Below are 23828 nucleotides of genomic sequence, written 5' to 3' on the forward strand. Positions count from 1 at the left end.
TTTAGTGCATAGTGGGGAGTCGGTATTCATTCAGTCGTATTTATTGAGCCCTTTCTGTGTGCACAGCACTGTACTAAATGCTTGAGAAAGTACAATACAGCAATAAAGAGAGACAATCCCTGCGCACAACGAGCTCACCATCTAGAGGGGGAGAGACAGACATCAGTACAAGTAAACAGACATCAATATAAAATGACATATATATGTAAGTGCTGTAGAGTGGGGAGAAGGGACGAATAGGGAGGGAAAGGAAGATGAGGAGAGGGAATTGACTCTGAGCCTGCCCTCCCATCCAACACTTTCCACTTCTCTGCCACCCATATCATGGGAGAGGGAAGAAAGGAATACACAACCTAAGTGCTTCTTATTCCACAGTGTTCCAAACGAGAATCATAAAATCACACCATTGAGAACCTCTTCGATCTCAGCTTTACCAACCTTTTTTTCTTTCCTCTGTTCCTTATCTTTAATAATTGAAAATAGTTGTGATATTTGTTATTATAATTATAGTATTTGTTAAGCGCTTACTATGTGCCAGGCACTGTTCAAAGAGCTGGGGTCGATACAAGATAATCGGGTTGGACACAGTCCCTTTCCCACGGAGGGCTCACAGTCTTAATCCCTGTTTTACAGGTGAGGGAACTGAGGCCCAGAGAAGCAAAGTGACTTGCCCAAGGTCACATAGCAGACAAGTGGCAGAGCCGGGATTAGAACCCACGACCTTCTGAATCCCAGATCTGTGTTCTACCCACTAGGCCATGCTGCTAAGCACTTATTATGTGCCAAGCACTCTGCTAAATCCTCGAGTTCCATCCTACCTTAAAGAACCAAGTTGGACAATAAATTATTGTGTGAATTGGTCCCTCGGTTGAAGTCATGAAACCTCTGACTTACTGAACGGGAAAAATAACTCCAAGTTCATTCCCTCTTCATGGTCTTCCTTTATATTCAGCTCCTACAAAAGACCACTCTCCTGCTTGAAGCATTGCCATAGTAAGATATATGCACACTTAAACTTTATGCAGGAGAAAGTTCTCGGCAGGTTGGATGGTTTATGGTGAAAGCAGTGACCCCGAGCAAAATCAACTGTGTGTGCTTGATTTCCCTTGACGGGAAGCTGATTTATTGCAGGCAGCATGGTTTAATGGAAAGAGCAGGGGGCGACAGTCAAGGTTCTGCATTCTAATCCCAGCTTGGTCAGCAAAGCAGCATGGCTTAGTTGAAAGGGCCCAGGACTGGGAGTCAGAGGACCTTGGTTCTAATTCCGACTCTGCCTCCTGTCTGCTGTGTGACGTCAGACAAGTTGCTTCACTTCTCTGGGCCTCAGTTGCCTCATCTGCAAATTGGCAATTAAATCCTTCTTCTTCCTATTTAGACTCTGAGCCCTAAGTGGGACAGGGACCATGTCTAAGCTGAGCAGCATGGCTCAGTGGAAAGAGCACGGGCTTTGGAGTCAGAGGTCATGGGTTCAAATCCCAGCTCCGCCAATTGTCAGCAGTGTGACTTCGGGCAAGTCACTTGACTTCTCTGTGCCTCAGTTACCTCGTCTGTAAAATGGGGATTAAGACTGTGAGCCCCACATGGGACAACCTGATCACCTTATAACCTCCCCAGCACTTAGAACAGTGCTTTGCACATAGTAAGCAGTTAAAAAATGCCATCATTATTACTATTATTTTTATCTTGTCTCTACCCCAGCACTCAGTAAAGTACTTGGCACATAGCCCTGAATGAATGCTATAAACAAACAACTTCAGCCTAGTCAATAATAATATTTGAGGCGCTTACTACATGCCAAGTACAGTACTAAGTGCTAGGATAGATGCAATACAATAGGATCAGATACAACCCCTGTTCCACATGGGACTCACAGTTTCAGGAAGAGGGAGGACAGGTATTGAATCCCCATTTTATAGATGAGAGAATTGAGGTATAGAGAAGTTTAGTAATTTTAGTAGGTTTAGTAAGATCCTTATAGGCAGGAAGCGTGAAGCATTGTGGCTCAGTGGAAAGAGCCTGGGCTTGGGAGTCAGAGGTCGTGGGCTCTAATCCCAGCTCAGCCACTTGTCTGCTGTGTGACCTTGGGCAAGTCAGTTAACTTCTCTGGACCTCAGTTACCTCATCTGTAAAATGGGGATTAAGACTGTGAGCCCCACGTGGGACAACCTTATTACCTTGTATCTACCCTAGCGTTTAGAACAGTGGCTGGCACATAGTAAGCACTTAACAAATGCCATCTTTATTATTATTATTATCATTATTGTTATTATTATCACATTTACCAACTCCGTTGTATTGTGCTTTCCCAAGACCTTAGTATAGTCCTTTAGACTGTTAGCTCGCTGTGGGCAGGGACTGTGTGTATTATACTGTTACATTGTACTCTCCCAAACACTTAGTTCAGTGCTCTGTACACAATAAGTGCTCAGTAAATACCATAGATGGATTGATTGAAGTGGCAGAGCTGGTATTAGAATCCAGTTCCTCTGACTCCCAGGCCTGTGCTCTTTCCACTAGGCCACAACCTCCATGGTACTCTTTCTTTCGATGAAATACCTGTTCTCCCTGCCTTCAATTATAATAATAATAATGGTATTTGTTAAGTGCTTACTATGTGCCAAGCACTGTTCTAAGCACTGGGTAGATGCAAGGTAATCAGGTTGTTCCACGTGGGGCTCACAGTCTTAATCCCCATTTTACAGCAGAGAAGCAGCGTGACTCAGTGGAAAGAACACGGGCTTTGGAGTCAGAGGTCATGGTTTCAAATCCCGGCTCTGCCAATTATCAGCTGTGTGACTTTGGGCAAGTCACTTAACTTCTTTGTGCCTCAGTTACCTCATCTGTAAAATAGGGATTAAGACTTAACAAATACCATAGAAATAAACAAACAAACCAAAAAAAAACCCCAAACCTGGGTCAATTTTGAAAACAGGGGTTCTAAATGCACCTCACCCATATAATTTTTCCTCAGCTCATAATAAAGTGATTTCCCATGGTAGTCATGGTAATAAAAATAATAATAATAATAATAGCATTTGTTAAGCACTTACTATGTGCCAAGCACTGTTCTAAGCTCTGGGGTAGATACAAGGTAATCAGGTTGTCCCACGTGGGGCTCACAATCTTATTCCCCATTTTACAGATGAGGTAACTGAGGCACAGAGAAGTCAAGTGACTTGCCCAAAGTCACACAACTGACAAGTGGCAGAGGCTGGATTAGAACCCATGACCGCTGACTCCCAAGCTAGGGCTCTTCCCACTAAGCCATGCTGCTTCTGTTCTCTTCTCTTCTTTTCTCTTTGGTACTGGAATTACCAAATAGATTTCTTCTATGAGCATCAAATCCTCTGTCCTCAGTAACCTCAGGGAATGTGCATTTGTTAGAAGACAAAGACTGCTATGTATCTATTATAGCACAGACCTGATTTTGCCCTTATAAGCTAAATTCCCAGGTAATACTGGTGATATTTATTGAGCACTTACCACGTGCAATATGCTAAGCTCTGGGATTGCTAAAATTTAAGCAGTTCCAACACAGTCCCTGTCCCACCCCAGTATCACTGTCTCAGAGGGAGGGAGAACAGATATTTTACCCCTATTTTCCAGATGAGGAAACCGAAGCCCAGAAAGATTAATGTACATGTCCAAGGTCACAACAGTGGCCACCAGTGGAGATAGGTTATTCTGGGTTTTGAGTGTTTATTATTTCTCTCTCACTTTTGCTTTCCCAAGACATTTCAACACAGATTCCCTCATCTGCGACTGCAATCTAAGATGGATCCTTCAGTGGGCCCGAAGTGCGTCGGTTCGGATAGCGGAAGAAACCCTCTGTGCTTACCCCACTGCCCTACGAGGTCTGGCCTTTCGCAACCTCAAGGAGACCGAACTGACCTGCGGTGAGTTGCGCATTTATAAAGTGTCTGAAAATGAGATGAGGCTGAATCAATCAGTGGTATATATTGAGCGCCCCCTGTGTGCAAAGTACTGTAGTAAGTGCTTGGGAGAGTACAGTATAACATATTAGGTTACCTTGGCAGTCTCTAGCATAGAGCGATTTTTTTTGGTTTTTTAAGGCAATAAAATCCCTGATGAAACCCATGTGGTAGGTTTCATAGCTTAGGATATGATAGAGTTACACTGTGTTTTGGGTTTTTTTTATGGTATTTGTTATGCATTTACTATTTTCCAGGCAATGAATTAAGCACTGGGGTAGACGCAAGCTAATAAGGTTGGACGCAATCCCATGCCCCACACAGGGTTCACAGTCTTCATCCCCATTTTCCAGATGAGGGAACTGAGGCCCAGAGAAGATAAATGACTTGTCCAAGGTCACAGAGCAGACAAGTGGCAGAGCCGGGATTAGAACCCAAGTCCTTCTAACTCCCTGGCCCAGGCTCTACCCACTAAGCCACACTGTGTCTCTTTTTAAGACTTGAAGTCAGCTCCTTCCCAGGCCTCCTCACTCTAGCAGGGCATAGTAGATAGAGCACAGACCTGGGAGTCGGAAGGTTACAGGTTCTAATCCTGGCTCCTCCACTTATCTGCTGTGTGACCTTGGGTCACTTCACTTCTCTTGGCCTCAGTTATCTTATCTGTAAAATAGGGATTAAGACTGTGAGCCCCAAATGGGACAGGGACTGTGTCCATCCTGATTATCTTGTATTTACCTCAGTGCTTAGAAGAGTGTTTGGCACATAGTAAATGCTTAACAAATGCCATCATCATTATCATCATCATCATCTAGCATTTATCTTTCCGCCTGTGGCCCCGTCTCCAATCTTCTTCCACCGATACTTGTGTGTCACTGGTAAATAACAATTTTTCAGTCTCCGGGCTGACACATTTTCAGAGCTCCAACTCAGAAACCCAACCTTTTACCTGTTCTCTGTCTCATGGAGCTAAATGCCACCGCGAAAGATCGGCTTGTTAGGAACTTAATTTAGGGAAGAATATTTTCGAGCGGATGTCTCTGTTTTGCATTTACTGCTGCATGCTGCCAGTTTTCTCCCTGTATTCATAGTTGGATTCATTCCTTGGGCTCCATCCAGATGTCAAAAATCCAAGTGTAAGCCTCGCTTTACATGTCTTCCCCGCTGACTTTGTATATAAGCGTTCAAGTCCAGCGGTCCTCCGTCTCCGAGTTTCACCCACTATCACTGGTCCTTTCCGAGCCAGCAGCTGGTCTCCAGCCAGACAATTAACCCACGATTCCACAGGACATCCGAACTTTGTTTTCAATTCTCAAAATAGAGCCACTTATTTAAGGCAGTGGAAGCGAGGGGATTTATATTTCAACTCAGTGTGTACGCATCCGACAGCAGCCCACGGTATTCATAATTCATATTTTTCAGTTTGTCAGTGAGCACAAGATTCTTAATAAGGTGAACATAGTATTTGGTTAATGAACGAGGGTTCCCCAGCAGGACACCAAGAAGGTACTCTGTTTCCTACTTCAAGGAACCACAATTCTGTGGAATGACTCTGAAGCCGTTTATGGCCCAAGAGGAAGAGGGAATTTGCCTTCTTTCCTTTGAAAGTATGATCCTGACTGTGAGATCTCATCTGTGTTGTTGAAAAGACCCTCTCCTCCACATGGAGAATGATCATTCATTCACATTTATTGAACACTTACTGCATGCAGAGCACTGTACTAATCCTTTGGGAGAGTAGCATGGCTCAGTGGAAAGAGCACAGGCTTCGGAGTCAGAGGTCATGGGTCCTGACTCGGCCACATGTCTGCTGTGTGACCTTGGGCAAGTCACTTAACTTCTCTGAGCCTCAGTTACCTCATCAGTAAAATGGGGATTAAGACTGTGAGCCCCACGACTTGATCACCTTGTATTCTCCCTCAGCGCTTAGACCAGTGCTCTGCACATAGTAAGCGCTTAACAAATGCCATTATTATTATTATTATTACAATATAACAATAAAGAGACATAATCCCTGCCCACAACGAGTTTACAGTCATAAAGTCATAGTATTCCTTAAGTGATGACTGTGACTAGCACTTTGCTAAGCAGTGGGGTAGATACAGTTCGATCAGAGAGATATGGTCCCCATCCCACATGGCACTCATGGTCTATGGGGAAGGGAGTCTGGATATTTAAGCCCCCTTTTACAGATGAGGAAAACGAGCCCAAAGAAATTGTGACTTGCCCAAGACCGCACAGTCAGCAGGTGGAGGAGATGGGATTAGAACCTAGGTATACTGACTCGCAGCCGTCTTCTGTTTCCACATTTTTGGGCTCGTTTTCCGTGGGATGGACTGTTTGCTTTGTAGCCCAGAGTACATTCATTCAGTGGTATTTATTGAGCACTTACTGGGTGCAAAGCACTGTACCAACGCTTGGGAGAGTACACTACAACAATAAACAGACACATTCCCTGCCCACAACGATCTTGGAGTCTAGAGGGGGAGACAGACATTAATAGAAATATTTCACCTCAACGGTGGTGAAAACCATGAGTGCACCAACTGCTGATTTACAGGGGACTTGGGTTTCGGGTGAGAGAAGGGCCTGGTGTCTGACCCAATCTGCTTTCTAACCTTTTAGCTCCTTGACAGCGATTGTGCGTGCCAGCAGAAGTCTTCTGCCGTCAGGGAATGCTTCTCCCCATCTAGACTGTAAACTCATCATGGGCAGGGAACGTGTCTACCAACTCTCATATATTGTAGTCTCCCAAGCACTTAGTGCAATGCTCTGCACACAGTAAGTGCTCAATAAATACGATTGATTGATTGAGGTGGCTATCGCCTTGACAACTCTGCTCCAAAAAATCCGTTTGTGTGAATCTCTTCATAGTTAAAGAAGACACCACTAATTTGGAAGTTCATCTATGGGTGTGTGTGGGGGAGAGACAGAGAGAGAGGGAGAGAAAGAGAGAGAGAGACTGAGAAGGTCAATGTGAGATCCACAATCCTTGCCACACAAAGACTGTCCTTTGTGTGTTGCCATTTCATTGTGTGTTTTCAGAGTCTGGCACTACTTTTACTTTCTCCTCCCTTTTGCTTGATCAACCCCGATCTCTTACACAAATAGAAACTGCCTAACCCAGGCTCTTCAGGGGATTCTGCTGCCCAGTGAAGTTAATTATATTGATGCATAGTTCATGTTTTTTAATAAAAAGTTAAAGAAATTGTTGTTTTTCCCTTGTTGGAATGCCTGGCTGGAGGGTTCCAATGATTCAGGGTTACAGTTCAAGATTACAAAGTGAGGATGTTCTGAAGAGGGAGATAAAATGGATAGAGCCTGGGCCTGGGAGGAAGAAAGACAAGGGTTCTAATGGAGAATCTGCCACTTGCCTGCTGTGTGACCTTGGGCGAGTCATACGTGAAGGCCCATCTCCTCCACAGGCCTTCCCTGACTAGGCCTTCATTTCCTTTTCTCCCACTCCCTTCTGCTTTGCCCTGATCTGCACCCTTCATTCACCTCTCCTCAGCCACACAGCATTTGTGTACATATCCACCATTTATTAATTTATATTAATGTCTGTCTCCCCTTCCAGCCTCTAAGATCGTTGTGAACAGGGAAGGTATCTGTTATATTGTTTCATTGTACTCTCCCAAGGGCTTAGTATAGTGTTCTGCACACACTGATTGCTCAATAAATACCTCTGATTGATTGGTTATCTATCTCCTTATACTTGGTTGCTTCCCTTACCTGTAATTTATTTTAATTTATGTCTCCCCAAAAGGCTATACGTGCCTGGAGGGCAGGGATTTTGCCTACCAATTGAACTGTGCTCTCCCAAGTGCTTAATAATAATAATAATTATTATTATTAATATTATTATTATTATGGTACTTGTTAAGTGCTTACTATGTGTCAAGCACTGTTCTAAGCTTAGTACAGTCCTCTGCACAAATAAGCATTCAATAAATGCCACTGATTAATTGGTAGATTGAAGGAGCTTACTCTCTAGGGGAGAAGACAGACACTAAAATAAATGCAGCCTAGTGGAAAGATTGTGGTCTTGGGAGTAAGAAGACCTGGATCCTAATCTTTGCTCCATCACTTACCTACTGTGTGACCTTGGGCAAGTCACTCAATCTCCTTGTGTCTCAGCATTCAGTCACTACCATCGATTGACTAAATTACTGTTATAGGAGGAATCAATAGAATGTAAGGATGGGTTGATGAGCTCAACTGTCAGAGGGGTAGGTTTCCAAGTGTTTAGTTGATGTGGAATTCCTGAAGTGGCAGTCACGAGGGAAATGATTCATCAGAAGATGTCTCCTAGAGTAGATGTGATTGCAAAATGACCTTGAAGATAGGGAGAGCAGCAAATATGTCCAGGCACAGAGAGGGAACAAGCACTTAGTACAGTGCTCTGCACACAGTAAGCACTCCAAAAATATGGTTGAATGAATGAGACCTCAGTTGTGAGAAGGACTCTGATGAGTCCACAACAAGCAGCCTTGTTAGAGAATGTTTGTGATTCCATAAGCAACAACAAGGAACAGACTGAGTTGCTCTACTTGAGGTAGGTGATTGCGGGCCTGTTGGGGTGTAGTATGGAGGGAGACATGGCTTTCTCTCCCTGTTCTAGAAGCAGCATGGCTTAATAGAAAGAGTCAGAGACTTAGGAGTCAGAGGACGTGGGTTCTAATCCTGGATCCGCCACTTGTCACCTAACTTCTCTGTGCCTCAGTTACCTCATCTGCAAAACGGGGATTGTTGTTTAGGTGCCTTCTATGTGGCAAACACAGTCCTAAATGCTAGGATAAATACTGGATAATCATATCAGACACAGTCCCCTGTCCAACATGAAGCTCGCAATGAAAGGGGAAGGGAGAAAGGGAGAACGTGTATTTAATCTCTATTTGACAGATGTGGAAACTGAGGCACAGAGAAGTTAGGTAAGTTGCCAAGGGCCCACAGCAGGAAAATGTCAGAACTGGGATTAGAACCCAGATCTCTTGGCTCCCAGTCCTGTGTTCCTTCCTCTAGGCAGACAGACCTGTGAGTGGGAATAAACCCAATTCCGCGACATTACTGTTTCAAAAATAGTCAGGATTACCGATAAGAATGATGGACTACTCTGGCTATGCTGGAGCAGATAATCAGTCTGCCTTACATTCCTAAGGAAAACACTTGTATTTTTAAATTTTCTTTATTTTTATTTGTTATTTTTTTCCCAGTTAGCACTGATAGGCAGACTGCTGCCTGAAAATCCCACCAGAAGTAGTGCAGACTCCTTTGCTCCAGCTGACTCTGACAAGATTCACTGAAATGTATTGCGGTATAGTTTCTAAATCAGGATCATAAAATCAGAGCTATTATAAATAGATTTTGTTCAGAAAGGATGTAAAGGGAATGAGCTCTGGTCAAGGAAAATGAGTTTGGCAGAGGAAGAGAAATGAAAAAGATAAAGAGAACTAATTAGTGTAATGATAAGTTGGGCCAGAGAATCCATGTTGTAGTGATTCTACTGGTCTCATCTTGCAGTCCTGGTTTAATGCTGAGATAAGAGAGATTCAGAGATGGTTGTAAAAATGACTTAATAGCTCTTCATCGGAATGTCGGAAGGATCTTATTTCCTCTTTACCAGAAATTCGTTTTTTCTCCAACTCGTGTGGTGTTGAGAGAAAACATGAATTCGGTTTCATGGCATAAATTTCTTTGTGAATCACCTGAAAGTCATATTTCTCACTTTAGAACTTGAGCTGTCTAAGCAATACACTTCAAAATCCCTGTCTTGTGAAGCTACCCTCTGCTAATATTTCATACACACTTACTCTTTCTCTTCAAAAGCGAAAACATGCCTTGGGTAATTACTTAATCAATGAAGAAGTTATAGTATGATTATCTGGCACTTTGTATGGGTATTATTTGCAATCAAATCACTCTCGAAATCAGAGGAAATAGCTAAAAATAGGAAAATGATTTGCTACTGAATAAGTGATACCTTTTGTGCTCTGTGTGCTTGTGTTTATAAAAAGGGCAGACTGTCTTTTTCTATACTTCTGCTTTTCAATGGTATTTTTTAAGGGCTTACTATGTGCCAGGCACCATACTACGTACTGGGGTAGCTCCGAGTTAATTATGTTGGACACAGTCCATGTCCCACATGGGGCTCACAGTCTTAATCCCCATTAGACAGATGAGGTAACTGAGGCACAAAGAAGTGAAGTAACTTACCTCAAGATCACATTTTTTTATGGTATTTAAGAGCTTACTATGTGTCAAACACTGTTCTAGCTATAAGGTAATCAGGTTTCCCCACAGGGGGCTCACAGTCTTAATCCCCACTTTACAGATGAGGTAACTGAGGTCCAGAGAAGTGAAATGACTTGCCCAGGGTCACACAGCAGAAAAGTCAGAGCTGGAATCATTATTAGTAAATAACAATAACTGGAGTATTAGTTAAGTGCTTCCTGTGTGTCAAGCACTGTACTAAGCACTGGGGTCATCATCATCATCAATCGTATTTATTGAGCACTTACTGTGTGCAGAGCACTGTACTAAGCACTTGGGAAGTACAAATTGGCAACATATAGAGACAGTCCCTACCCAACAGTGGGCTCATAATCAGGTCCCGTGGTCTGATTAGGAAGAAGTCATTGAATCCCCATTTTCCAGATGGGGGAACTGAGGCCCAGAGAAATTACGTGACTTACCCAAGATCACACAGTAGACAAGGGGCAGAGCTGGGATTAGAATCCAGGTCCTCTGACTCCCAGGCCCCCACTCTTTCAGTCAATCAATCAATCAATCAATCGTATTTATTGAGCGCTTACTGTGTGCAGAGCACTGTACTAAGCCTTGGGAAGTACAAGTTGGCAACATATAGAGGCAGTCCCTACCCAACAGTGGGCTCACAGTCTAGAAGGGGGAGACAGAGAACAAAACCAAACATATTAACAAAATAAAATAAATAGAATAGATATGTACAAGTAAAATAAATAAATAGAGTAATAAATATGTACAAACATATATACATATATACAGGTGCTGTGGGGAAGGGAAGGAGGTAAGACAAGGGGGATGGAGAGGGGGGGATGAGGGGGAGAGGAAGGAGGGGGCTCAGTCTGGGAAGGCCTCCTGGAGGAGGTGAGTTCTCTGTAGGGCCTTGAAGGGAGGAAGAGAGCTAGCTTGGCGGATGTGCGGAGGGAGCACATTCCAGGCCAGGGGGATGACGTGGGCTGGGGGTCGACGGCGGGACAGGCGAGAACGAGGCACGGTGAGGAGATTAGCGGCAGAGGAGTGGAGGGTGCAGGCTGGGCTGTAGAAGGAGAGAAGGGAGGTGAGGTAGGAGGAGGGTGAGGTGATGGAGAGCCTTGAAGCCGAGGGTGAGGAGTTTCTGCCTGATGCGCAGATTGATTGGTAGCCACTGGAGATTTTTGAAGAGGGGAGTAACATGCCCAGAGCGTTTCTGGACAAAGACAATCCAGGCAGCAGCATGAAGTATGGATTGAAGTGGGGAGAGACACGAGGATAGGAGATCAGAGAGCAGGCTGATGCAGTAGTCCAGATATACAGTAGTCCAGTAGTCCAGTCCAGTAGTAGCTTTCCACAAACTACACTGCTTCTCCATCTTCAGAGGATCCTTCAGTTCCTAGCAGTCCCCAAATCGAGAGTTCATCCGATCTGGGTTTTGAAAAATAAGCACCCCGTCTTCCATTTCATCTGCTGCCAGGTAGATTTGCTCCAGGTTAGAATTGTCACTGGGGGACAGCTGACTGATCATTCTTTTTCCAGAGGCTCTGGGAAATAAATACCAAATGTGCTGAAGCAGTGCTCACGATGCATCTTACACACTGTCCCAGTGGCATCACCCATTAGGGTGATGAATACGATTGAATGAATTAGGGTTGAAGCCCATTTTGCTTTGAAAATGAGTTTGTACAGTTTTCCTCAAACCATCCCAAATCCCAATTTACACACCACCAGAATTTACAGCGTCACCCTCTGCTCTGAGAATTAGCGGTGACCCAGTAGCATGCACAGCAGTCAGGTAAGCAGTCTGGCAAATGTATTATTGAATGCTTACTGTATGCAGAGCACTGTGCTAAGTGCTTGGAAGAGTACAAGACAGAAGAAAGACATTCCCTGCCCACAATGGGCTTACAGTCTAGATGGGGAGACAGACGTTAATAGAAATCAAGATATTTTGGATGTGGAAATAAGTGCCATGGGTCTGGGATGGAGAGATGAATGAAGGGATCAAGACAGGGTGACGCAGAAGGGAGTGGGAGAAGAGGAAAAGAGGGCTTAGTTGGGGAAGACGTCTTGGAGAAAATGGGCCTTCAATAAGGCTTTGAAGCAGAGGTGAGTAAGAAGCTTTCACTAAATAAAAGCATGAACTCTTAATAATCATGGTACTTAATAAGTACCTACTTTGTTCCAAACACAGGGGTAGTTACAAATTAATCACTCTCTGTCCCACCTGGGGACAGTCTTAGCACTTAGTACAGTACCTGGCACAAGGTAAGCACATAACAAATACCATAAATAGTAGGAGAGAGAAGGATTTAGTCCCTATTTTACACATGATATACCCGAGGCACAGAGATGTTAACTGATTTGCCCAAGGTCCCACAGCAGACACGTGGCAGAGCCGGCATTAGAACCCAGGGTTAGTGGCTCCCAGGCTTGTGATCTTTTCACTGGGCCACACTGCTTCTCCCAACTCTCACTGCACATTGTCCAACAAAAGTCTCTTTCTCTGGTTCCAGGGTTACAATAGTGGTAGTCAGATGTGTAGTGGATTAGGCACTTTGAGCCTGGGAAACCTGGACAGTTGTTTCATTCATTCATTCAATCATATTTATTGAGTGCTTACTGTGTGCAGAGCACTGTACTAAGCGCTTGGGAAGTACATGTTGGCAACATATAGAGGCGGTTCCTACCCAACAATGGGCTCACAGTCTAGAAGGGGGAGAGAGACAACAAAACAAAACATATTAACAAAATAAAATAAATAGAATAGTAAATATGTACAAGTAAAATAAATAGAATAATAACAGGTGCTGTGGGGAGGGGAGGGAACGGGGAGGGGAGGGGAGGTAGGGTGGGGGGAGGGGGAGGGGGAGAGGAAGGAGGGGGCTCAGGGAGAGAGGAAGGAGGGGGCTCAACTTTGTGTATATATATATATATATATATATATATTTTAGGTTAAGCCAAGTTTTGGCGGGGAAGCACTCAATAAATATGATTGAATGAATGAAAGGAGCAGACTTCTAACTACTCGCTTTAGGAAATGTTCAGGTAGGGTGTCCTAGTTTTAGCATCGCACCACATCCATCGGTCTTGCAATTATTTTGTCTGAGTTATTGTGAAAGATGGAAATGAGACTTCATGTCCTTCTAGTTTCTCTGCAGACTGAAAACACTGTCACTGCAGCAGTGAACTCATGAATCTGACACAATGCAGAAGACACAAAACAGAGCACTCTACGTTGTCAAATGGCATCACCCACTGAAAATCCAATTTAGTGATTAATCACTTGATCCAAGCATTTGGTCAATCATTCCATCGTATTTATTGAGCACTACTGAGCAGAGCACTATTTCCTGCCCTCAATGATCTTACAGCCAAGAGGGGGAGACCGACATTAAAATAAATTATGGAGAGACATTTGGGTTTAATTCCCAAAGATGTTTCAGAAAAGTTAGAGAAAGAGGCAAAGTTGGGAGAAGCTGTCCTTAACATAGGCAGAGAAGCAACGTGAACCCGCTCTTGGGTAGGGACTGTCTCTATATGTTGCCAACTTGTACTTCCCAAGCGCTAAGTACAGTGCTCTGCACACAGTAAGCACTCAATAAATATGATTGATTAATAGCTAGAGCAAGGGCCTGGGAGTCAGAAGAACCTAGGTTCGCATCCCAGCTCCTCCATTTATCTACTCTGTGTGACCTTGGACAAGTCACTTAAACTTTTCTGTGCCCAAGTTCCCTCATGTTCCAAATGGGGATTAAGATTGTGAGCCCTATATGGGACAGGGACTGCGTCTAACCTGATTATCTTGTATCTACCTCAACACTTAGAAAAGTGTCTGGCACATAGTAAGCACTTAAAATGTCATCATTATTATTATAATCCATAAAATCAAGTTTTGGGGATTTGTTTTCCTGCTTTGGGTCTGTTGGGGAGGTTAAAATCCTGGAGTGTTTTTCAAAGAGATTCGAGGTGTGACGCATGATGGGGAGAGCTCAAATTCCCCTGAGTGTAGAGAACTCATGTTAGCTCTGTGGCATGTCACAGAAATGACGGGTGCCAGCAGACAAGGAAAGGAGTCCGATTAATTGGAAATCCTTGTTGTTTAATTGGGCACCTTTTGAAACCCAGCACTTAAGCTATAAGATGTTTTTGATGCTCTTCTAGATGTACTGGGCTAAGGGTGTGAAGAAAGAAATGCCAAAGGCCATTTAGCTATTGAAAAGGCAGAGACGGGTTCTTGACAAGATGGAAGGGGAAGGAGCCAAGGAATAAAGATAGTGCTGGAACATTCATTCAGTCATATTGAGTGCTTACTGTTTGCAGAGCACTGTATTAAGCTCTTGGGAGAAAATAATATAACAATAAACAGATTCCCTGCCCACAACGATCTTACAGACTAGAGATGAGCTTATAGTCTGCTATTGCACTTGTGGCTGAGCGTGAACTGGTATATAGGAAAAGGTATTAGGGTCAAGCTGTCATTGTTTCTGAGCTGGCAGGTAATTAAATATAGAGAAGCAGCGTGGCTCAGTGGAAAGAGCACAGGCTTGGGAGTCAGAGGTCATGGGTTCAAATCCCAGCTACGCCAATTGTCAGCTGTATGACTTTGGGCAAGTCACTTAACTTCTCTGTGCCTCAGTTACCTCATCTGTAAAATGGGGGTTAAGACTGTAAGCCCCCTGTGGGACAACCTGATCACCTTGTAACCTCCCCAGTGCTTAGAACAGTGCTTTGCACATAGTAAGTGCTTAATAAATGCCATCATTATTATTAAATATAGCACCCACATATTACAGGTGGGAAAGGTGAGACAGATGAATATGAACGAAGGCATACAAACACCCAGAACCCAGAATGGATGATAAATAAGTGAGGGAAGGTCTTTAGGAAATAAAAAAAAAATTAAGGTAAAATCAGAGGAGTACTGTGACGTGGTGGAAAGGGCACATACCTGGGAGTCCTGTTTTGGGTTTTTTTTTAAATGATATTTGGTAAGCGCTTACCATGTGCCAGGCATTGTACTAAGCACTGAGGTGGGTACAAGTTTCTCAGGTTGATCATAGTCCATGTCCCACATGGGGTTCACTATGTTAATCCCTGTTTGACAGATGAGGTAACTGAGGCACCAGGAAGTTGCCCCAAGTCCCACAGCAGACAAGTGGTAGAGCTGGGTTTAGAGGCTAGGTCTCTCTTACTTCCAGGCCCAGGCTCTATCCACTAGGCCAGGCTGGTTCTCAGTGCTGGGTTCCCTTCCCAGTTCTGCCAGTTGCCTGCTCCGTGACTTCGGGCAGTTCACTTCTTTGTGCTTCTGTTTCCTCATCTGTAAAATGGGGATTCAGTGTCGCTCTCCCTCCTACTTTGATTTTGAAGTCCATGTGGGACAGGTGCTGTGTCTGACCTGATTAACATTTTTTTATGATATTATTTTATGTTAAGTGCTTAAATATGTGCCAGGCATTGCACTAATCACTGCGTTAGATAAAATTGGGATAGAGAAGGAGCGTAGCTCAGTGGAAAGAGCACGGGCTTTGGAGTCAGAGGTCATGGATTCAAATCCCGGCCCTGCCAATTGTCAGCTGTGTGACTTTGGGCAAGTCACTTAACTTCTCTGGGCCTCAGTTACCACATCTGTGAAATGGGGATTAAGACTGTGAGCCCCCCATGGGACAAGCTGATCACCTTGTAACCTCCCCAGCGCTTAGAACAGTGCTTTGCACATAGTAAGCGCTTAACAAATGCCATCATTATGATTATTATTATAACTATACAAGATAATCAGGTTGGACACAGTCCCCGTCATTCATTCATTCATTCAGTCCTATTCATTGAGTGCTTATTCTGTGTGCAGCACTGTACTAATCTCTTGGGAAAGTACAATAAAACAATAAATGGTGACATTCCCTACCCACAACGAGTTTACAGTCTAGAGGATGGGAGACATACATCAGTACAAATAAATGAAATTACAGATATAATAAAATTACAGATATAATGAATAAATTTACAGATATCATCTTATTTATGTTCCACATAAGGTACAAAATCTTGATCCCCATTTTACCGATGAGGGATCTGAGGTACAGAGAAGTTAAGTGACTTGCCCAGGGTCACACAGAAAACTAGTGGCGGACCTGGGATTAGAACCCAGGCCCTCTGACTCCCAGGCCTTTGCTCTCTCCACTAGGCACTGCTGCTTCTATCTAATTTATATCTAGCCTACCACTTAGAAAAGTTCTTGACACATAGTAAGTGCTTAACAAATATTAAGGAAAAAAGGGAAACATTTGATGAACCTGTTATTGCTGAGACGATTGGTTTTGAAATAACAAAATGGTGCACCATTATTCACCCTCCCAAGCCAACTGGTTTTTTGAAGAAGCAGTATGGCATATTGGATAGAGCGCAGGCCTGAGAGTCAGAAGGTCATGGGTTCTAATTCCGGCTCTGCCACTTGTCTGCTGTGTGACCTTGGGCAATTCACTTTACTTCTCTGTGCCTCAGTTACCTAATCTGTAAAATGAGTATTGAGACTGTGAGCCCCACGTGGGACAGGGACTATGTCCAACCCAATTTGCTTGTATCCACCCCAGTGCTTAGTACAGTGCCTGGCACTTAGTAAGTAAGGAAGTAAGCACTAAACAAGTACCATACTTATTATTATTATTACTATTATTACTCTACATGTAGCTATGCCTCTCTCTCTCTACTCTTCCATCTTCATCTCCGCACTCCTGTGGTTCCCCCTGCCTGGATCTTCCTCCCTCCCCATATCAGGCAGACCACAGCTCTGCCCACATTCAAATCCCCACCAATATTTTTCCAGTCAAATATTCATTCATTCATTCAATCATATTTATTAATAATAATAATTATTATTATTATGGCATTTGTTAACACTTACTATGTGCCAAGCACTGTTCTAAGTTCTGGGGTAAATACAAGGTAGTCAGGTTGTCCCGTGTGGGGCTCACAGTCTTAATCTCCATTTTCCAGATGAGATAACTGAGGCCCAGAGAAGTGAAGTGATTTGCCCAAGGTCACAAAGCAGACAAGTGATGGAACTAGGATTAGAACCCATGACCTGACTCCAGGCCTGTGCACTCACCACTACACCATGCTGTTTTTATTGAGCTCTTACTTTTTGCAGAACTAAATACTCGGGAAAGTAATGCCATAGTTATGTCAGGGTACACATCTACCACCTCCATAACATCATACCCTCCCCAATGCTTAGTACAGTGCTCTGCGTACAGTAAGCAGCCAATCAATATGATTAATTGACTGATTGCTCTACCCACAATAAAGCACTCAGTAAATACCATTGACTGTTTCAAGATTTACAATGGAACAGGCACAGTATATCCCTCAGTTTACCCCTAATGGAAAGAGGATGGGATGGGAATCAAAAAACCCATGTTCTAATCCCAGTACTGCCACTTACCTGCCAGATGACTTTGGGTAAGTACCTTACTCTCTTTGAGCCTGCTTCCTCATCCAAAATATGAACGATGAGTCCCATGATGTATAGAGGCCGAGTCTGATATTACTGAATTTAAACAAATAAGTAAATGTCTTCAAAACTCTAGCACAAACCTTCAGGGATTTGGAAAACTTGTTCTAAATTTATCCCATTTAAAAATATCAGTTTCTGCAAACCAGTCCCTCTCGTTAATTGTTTTTTATCATAGGTGGAGTTTTCTGCATTAATCATTTAGTTAGCATGATTCACTCAGTGAGAGGTAAACCATAGGAACTGACAAGATTGGCTTTGGTTGGGTGGGCAATTTATAGCCATATTCTAGCCCTTCTTGGGCAGGAAATGTGTCTACCAACTCTGTTATATTGTGTCTATCCCAAGCACTCAGGATAATGCTCTGCACACAGTATGTGGTCAATAAATATGAATGATTAATTAATTGATTGATTTCCATGACATTCGTTTGGGGGAAGACTTCACCTACTATTTCCAGAACGCAATCGCCAGGCATTTTGAAAGATTTTAGCAAACGTCAGTATAATCAGATATTTAATCAGAGCAGCAGCTGTTTCTCAGAAAACCACTGACCAAAGGCTCCATTCATCTTGAATACCCAATTTTCCAAAATATTCCCAAAGTATTTTTATCGTCCTTCCAAGGGCAGTCGAAAGAACGGAATGATTGAGAGTTTTATTTGGGCCGTTCTTAGGACCGTTGAAGTGCCCTGAAGCATTTCTTTCGCTTGATGAAAACTCAAGAAAGATTGTGAAGGGGTTGGTTGATATTAAAATGAATGGGATTTGGATTGGAAAATGGAAGCGTCTACTAAAATGTCTTAGCTGATTTTCCCCTTTTGTTGCCAGTGCTAGCCTGTCTCCATTTGCAAAAAGGCTTATGAAAGTCTGGAGAATTTTCCCACCATTCCCTTTTGCAGCTTCTAATCCATCACCCTTGTTTACTTCATTCAGAGGCCTTCTCTCACCATTCCTCAGTAGTCTCTCTTCTTTCTTTCCCCTGCAGTACTGTGTGCTCTGCACACAGTAAGTGCTCAATAAGTAAGATTGATTGTTTCCTGTTAGTCAGTCAGTCATGTTTTTTGAGGGCTTACAAAAAGTGTGCAGGGAACTGTATTAAGCACTTGGGAGAGGGCAATATGATAATATAACAGACACATTCCCTGAACACAATGAGTTTACAGTCTAGCGGGGGAGGCGGGCATTAACTGAATAAATTACAGATATGGACAAAAATGCTGAAGGGCTGGGAGGGGGGATGAATAAAGGGAGCCTGTCGGGGTGACACAGAAGGGAGTGGAAGAAAAGGAAATGATGGCTAAGTCAGGGAAGGCCTCTTGGAGGAGATGTGCCTTCAGTAAGGCTTTGAATGAGGGGGAGAGTCATTGTCTGTCAGATTTGAAGAGGGAGGGCATTCCAGGCCAGAGGCAGGATGTGGGCGAAAGGTTAGCGGTGAGATAGATGAAATGGAGGTACAGTAAGAAGTTTAGTATTAGAGGAGCAAAGTGTGCAGGCTGGGCTGTAGTATTCCTGATTTCAGGAGTGAATTCTGAGCCACCCAGAGCCCCATCCAAATAAGCCCTCTCCCTTCCTTGGCCTGAACTGAGCAGAAGAAAATGATGACTTTAGCCTTGATTTGTAGTAGGCTGTTGAATGAGTTGTCTCTCCTTTTGGGGGTCATGCTGGGACCTGAGAAGTACCTAAGTTCACTCCACATGCTGTGCGCCATAGATGTTGACATAATAATAATAATAATAGTGGAATTTATTAAGCGCTTACTATGTGGAAAGCACTGTTCTAAGTGCTGAGGAGGTTACAAGGTGATCAGGTTGTCCCACGGGGGCCCACAGTCTTAACCCCCATTTTACAGATGAGGAAACTGAGGCCCAGGGAACTTAAGTGACTTACGGAAGGCACACAGCTGACAATTGGCAGAGCCGGGATTAGAACCCATGACCTCTGACTCCAAAACCTGTGCTTTTTCCACTGAGCCACACTGCCTTTCTTGACATATGTGAAGGCTGCCATAGGGTTTGTTCAGAAACCCCAAGAGTCAAGTCAGTCTGTCAGTCATATTTATTGAGTGCTTACTGTGTGCGGAGCCCTGTCCTAAGCATTTGGAAGAGTGCAATAGAACAATGTAACAGACACATTCCCTGCCCACAATGAGCTTACAGTCTAGAGAGTATCAGTCTGGGTTACACAACTCCCAACCTAGCAGCTGTGGGCGTGGTCCTGTCTGCAATGGATGTTTTCTGTACTCTCATGAAGGAATCCAAGCTTCATAATAATAACAATAATAATAATAATAATAATGGTATTTATAAAGTGAAGCAGCGTGGCTCAGTGGAAAGAGCATGGGCTTTGGAGTCAGAGGTCATGGGTTCAAATCTCAGCTCCGCCAATTGTCAGCTGTGTGGCTTTGGGCAAGTCACTTCACTTCTCTGGGCCTCAGGTACCTCATCTGTAAAATGGGGATGAAGACTGTGAGCCCCCCGTGGGACAACCTGATCACCTTGTAACCTCCCCAGCACTTAGAACAGTGCTTTCCACATAGTAAGTGCTTAATAAATGCTATCATTATTATTATTATTATTATTATTATGTGTCAAGCACTGTACTAGGAGCTGGGATGGATACAGACAAATCGTGTTGGACACAGTCCCTGTCTCACATGGGGCTCACAGTCTTATAATCCCCATTTTACAGATGAGGGAACTGAGGCACAGAAAAGTGAAGCAACTTGCCCAAGGTCACAGAGCAGGCAAGTAGGGCATTTGGGATTAGAACCCAGGTCCTTCTGACTCCCATGCCCAGGCTCTATCCACTATGCCAATAGTGCTTCTCTTTTGACTTCTACTACCACTTATTAGTAGTAAAAGTCCATTCCCTCCCCACCCCGTGAGTTTCCTCCTGAAATCCGACCATTTCAGATTGTCATGTGAGTCAGACCAAGAATGTGTTCACCTCAGATTTTTTGCTTAATTGCATAGAATCCAGGTAGCATTTACCGGGAATGTGGACTTTTTCTAATCAGATAGAGGGCTATATCCAGTAGTGTGGCCTTCTTCTCTGTGGCATCACCTCTCAAAACGTTGGCTATTAGAAGGAGGCAATAATTAGAAACAGGTGCGAATCTCATCTCCTCAAACTGACTCTGTGCCAGAATGTGGCTCAGTGGAAAGAGCACGGGCTTTGGAGTCAGAGGTCATGGGTTCAAATTGTGACTCTTCCAATTGTCAACTGTGTGACTTTGGGCAAGTCACGTAACTTCTCTGTGCCTCAGTTCCCTCATCTGTAAAATGGGGATTAAGACTGTGAGCCCCCCTTGGGAAAACCTGATCTCCTTGTAACCTCCCCAGCACTTAGAACAGTGCTTTGCACATAGTAAGCACTTAATAAATGCTATTATTATTACTGTTAAACCTGAAGAAATCAAAAAAGTGGCATTATTATTATTAGTAGTAATAATAGTAGTAGTAATTGTTTTTGTTTTGTTATTTATATTAATAATAATTGTGGTATTTTCTAAGCTATTACTATTGCCCGGCACTGAATTAGAGCTGGGGTGGTTACAAGCATATTGGGTTGGGAACAGTCCCTGTCTTATGTGGGGCTCACAGTCTCAATCCCCATTTTGCAGATGATGTAATTGAGGCAGAGAGAAGTGAATTGACTTGCCCAAGGCCTCACAGCAGACATGTGCCAGAGCCAGGATTAGCACCCATGGCCTTCTGACTCCCAGGCCCACTCTCTATCCACTGCTCCATAATGTCTGCTTCTCCCTCTAGACTGTAATCATCTTGTCAGAATCAATCAACCAATTTTTTTTATTGAGTGCTTACTATGTGCACAGCACTTTAATAATGATGGTATTTATTAAGCGCTTATTATTTGCCACGCACTGTTCTAAGCGCTGGGGTAGATACAAGGTAATCAAATTGTCCCATGTGGGGCCCACAGTCTCAATCCCCATTTTACAGATGAGGTAACTGAGGTACAGAGAAGTTAAGAAGTTAACCCAAAGTCAAACAGCTGACAAGTGGCAGAGCCGGGATTAGAACCCATGACCTCTGACTCACACAGATCCCTGAAGGATCTGGGTTCAAATGCCGACACCACACATGTCTGCTGTGTGACCTTGGGCTAGTCACTTAACTTCTCTGGGCCTCAGTTATCTCATCTATAAAATGGGGATAAGTGTGAGCCCAACGTGGAACAGGGACTGTGTCCCTTCTAGACTGTGAGCCCATTGTTGGGTAGGGATTGTCTCTGTTGCCAAATTGCACTTTCTAAGCACTTAGTACAGTGCTCTGCACACAGTAAGCACTCAATAAATACGACTGAATGAATGACTCCCAAGCCCGTGCTCTTTCCACTGTTAGGCTGCTTCTCTGTACTAAAGGCATGGGGTAGTACAATATGACAGAGTTCGTAGACACGGTCTCTTCCCACATTGTTGACTGCATGACTTTGGGAAAGTCACTTCAGTTTTCTGGCCCTCAGTCCCCTCGTCTGCAAAATGGGGATTGAGACTGTGAGCCCCAAGTGGAACAGGGACTGTTTCCAACCTGATTTGCTTGTATCCACCCCAGAGCTTAGTACAGTGCCTAGCCCTCAGCTAATGCTCAACAAATATGATTGAATGAATGAATGATCATTTACTTTCCAATGATCTAGAGCAGAAGGAAAGTGAATATGTCTACCAACTCTGTTATGTCATATTCTCCCAAGTGTTTAGTACAGTGCTCTGCCCACAGTAATTGCTCAATAAATATGACTGATTGATTGTTCTACACACTAGGGTAGTTGCAAATTAATCAAATCGAACACAGTCCCTGCCCACATGGGGTTCACAGTCCAAGTAATAATTGTGACATTTGTTAAGCGCTTTCTATTTGTCAGGCACAGTACTAAGTTCTGGGGTGGATACAAGCGTATCAGGTTTTAAACATGGAACTGATACTCTTAATCCCCACTTTACAGCTGAGGTAACTGAGGCAGAGAAGTTAAGTGATTTACCCAAGGTCACACAACAAACAAGTGGCAGAGTTGGGATTAGAAATCAGGTCCTTCTTCCTCCCAATCCTGGGCTCAATACACTAGTTCATGCAGCTCCTCCAAGTAGCTCATTCATTCCCAAGGCTTCAACTATCATCTCTATACAGATGATACCCAAGTCAATATCTCCTCCCCTATTCTCTCTCCCTCTCTTCAGGCTAGCATCTTCTCCTGCCTTAAGGACATCTCTACTTCGATGTCCTACCACCACCTAAAACCCAGCATGTCCAAGACAGAGCTCCTTATCTTCCCTCCCAAACCCTGTCCTCTCCCTGACTTTCCTGTCACCATGGATAGCACTGCCATCCTTCCTATCTCACTAGCCCGCAACCTTGTGTCATCCTTGATTCCGCTCTCTCATTCACCCCACAAATCCAGTCCATCACCAGAACCTACCAGTCTCACCTTCATAACATCGCAAAACTCTGCCGTTTCTTCTCCATCCAAACCGCTACCTTGTTGGTACAATCTCTCACCCTATCCCAACTGGATTACTGCATCAGCCTCCTTTCTGATCTCCCATCCTCCTGTCTCTCCCTGTTTCAGTCTATACCTAACTCTGCAGCTTGGATTATCTTTGTACAGAAACGCTCTGGGCATATCACCCCCCTCCTCAAAAATCTCTAGTGGTTACCTATCAACCTTCGCATGAAGCAAAAACTCCTCACTCTCGGCTTCAAAGCTGTCCATCCCCTCGCCCCCTCCTACTTCACCTTTCTTCTCTCCTTCTACAGCCCAGCCTGCACACTCCACTCCTCTGCCGACGCTAACCTCCTCACTGGGCCTTGTTCTCGCCGGTTCCACCAACCCCTGGCCCACATCCTACCTCTGGCCTGGAGCTCCCTCCTTCCTCAAATCTGTCAAACAATCGCACTTCCCCCTCTTCAAAGCCCTACTAGAAGCCCCCTCCCCATTGTCCTGACTCCCTTCTTCTGCTCTACCCCTTCCTCCCTGCCCCATAGCACTTGTGTATATATGTACATATCTATAATTCTATTTACATTAGTGCCTGTTTACTTGTTTTGATATATATATTCTATATATATAATTCTATATATGTTCTATATATTATATATTCTAAATAATTCTATTTATTTATATCGATGCCTGCTT

General features: G+C 43.8%; 1 protein-coding gene across 1 annotated transcript in view; it reads left to right on the top strand.

Annotated features, from left to right (window-relative positions):
• The window catches only part of ADGRA1 (adhesion G protein-coupled receptor A1), a 732027-nt gene that overhangs the window by 261224 nt on the left and 446975 nt on the right, over positions 1 to 23828 (top strand). Inside the window, exon 6 of the mRNA XM_038744384.1 lies at positions 3733 to 3896. Within this exon, the coding sequence (XP_038600312.1) occupies positions 3733 to 3896 (164 nt within the window). The remainder of the gene's footprint in view (positions 1 to 3732; positions 3897 to 23828) is intronic.

This window comes from Tachyglossus aculeatus, chromosome 3 (genome assembly GCF_015852505.1).
Source record: "Tachyglossus aculeatus isolate mTacAcu1 chromosome 3, mTacAcu1.pri, whole genome shotgun sequence".
Taxonomy (NCBI): domain Eukaryota; kingdom Metazoa; phylum Chordata; class Mammalia; order Monotremata; family Tachyglossidae; genus Tachyglossus; species Tachyglossus aculeatus.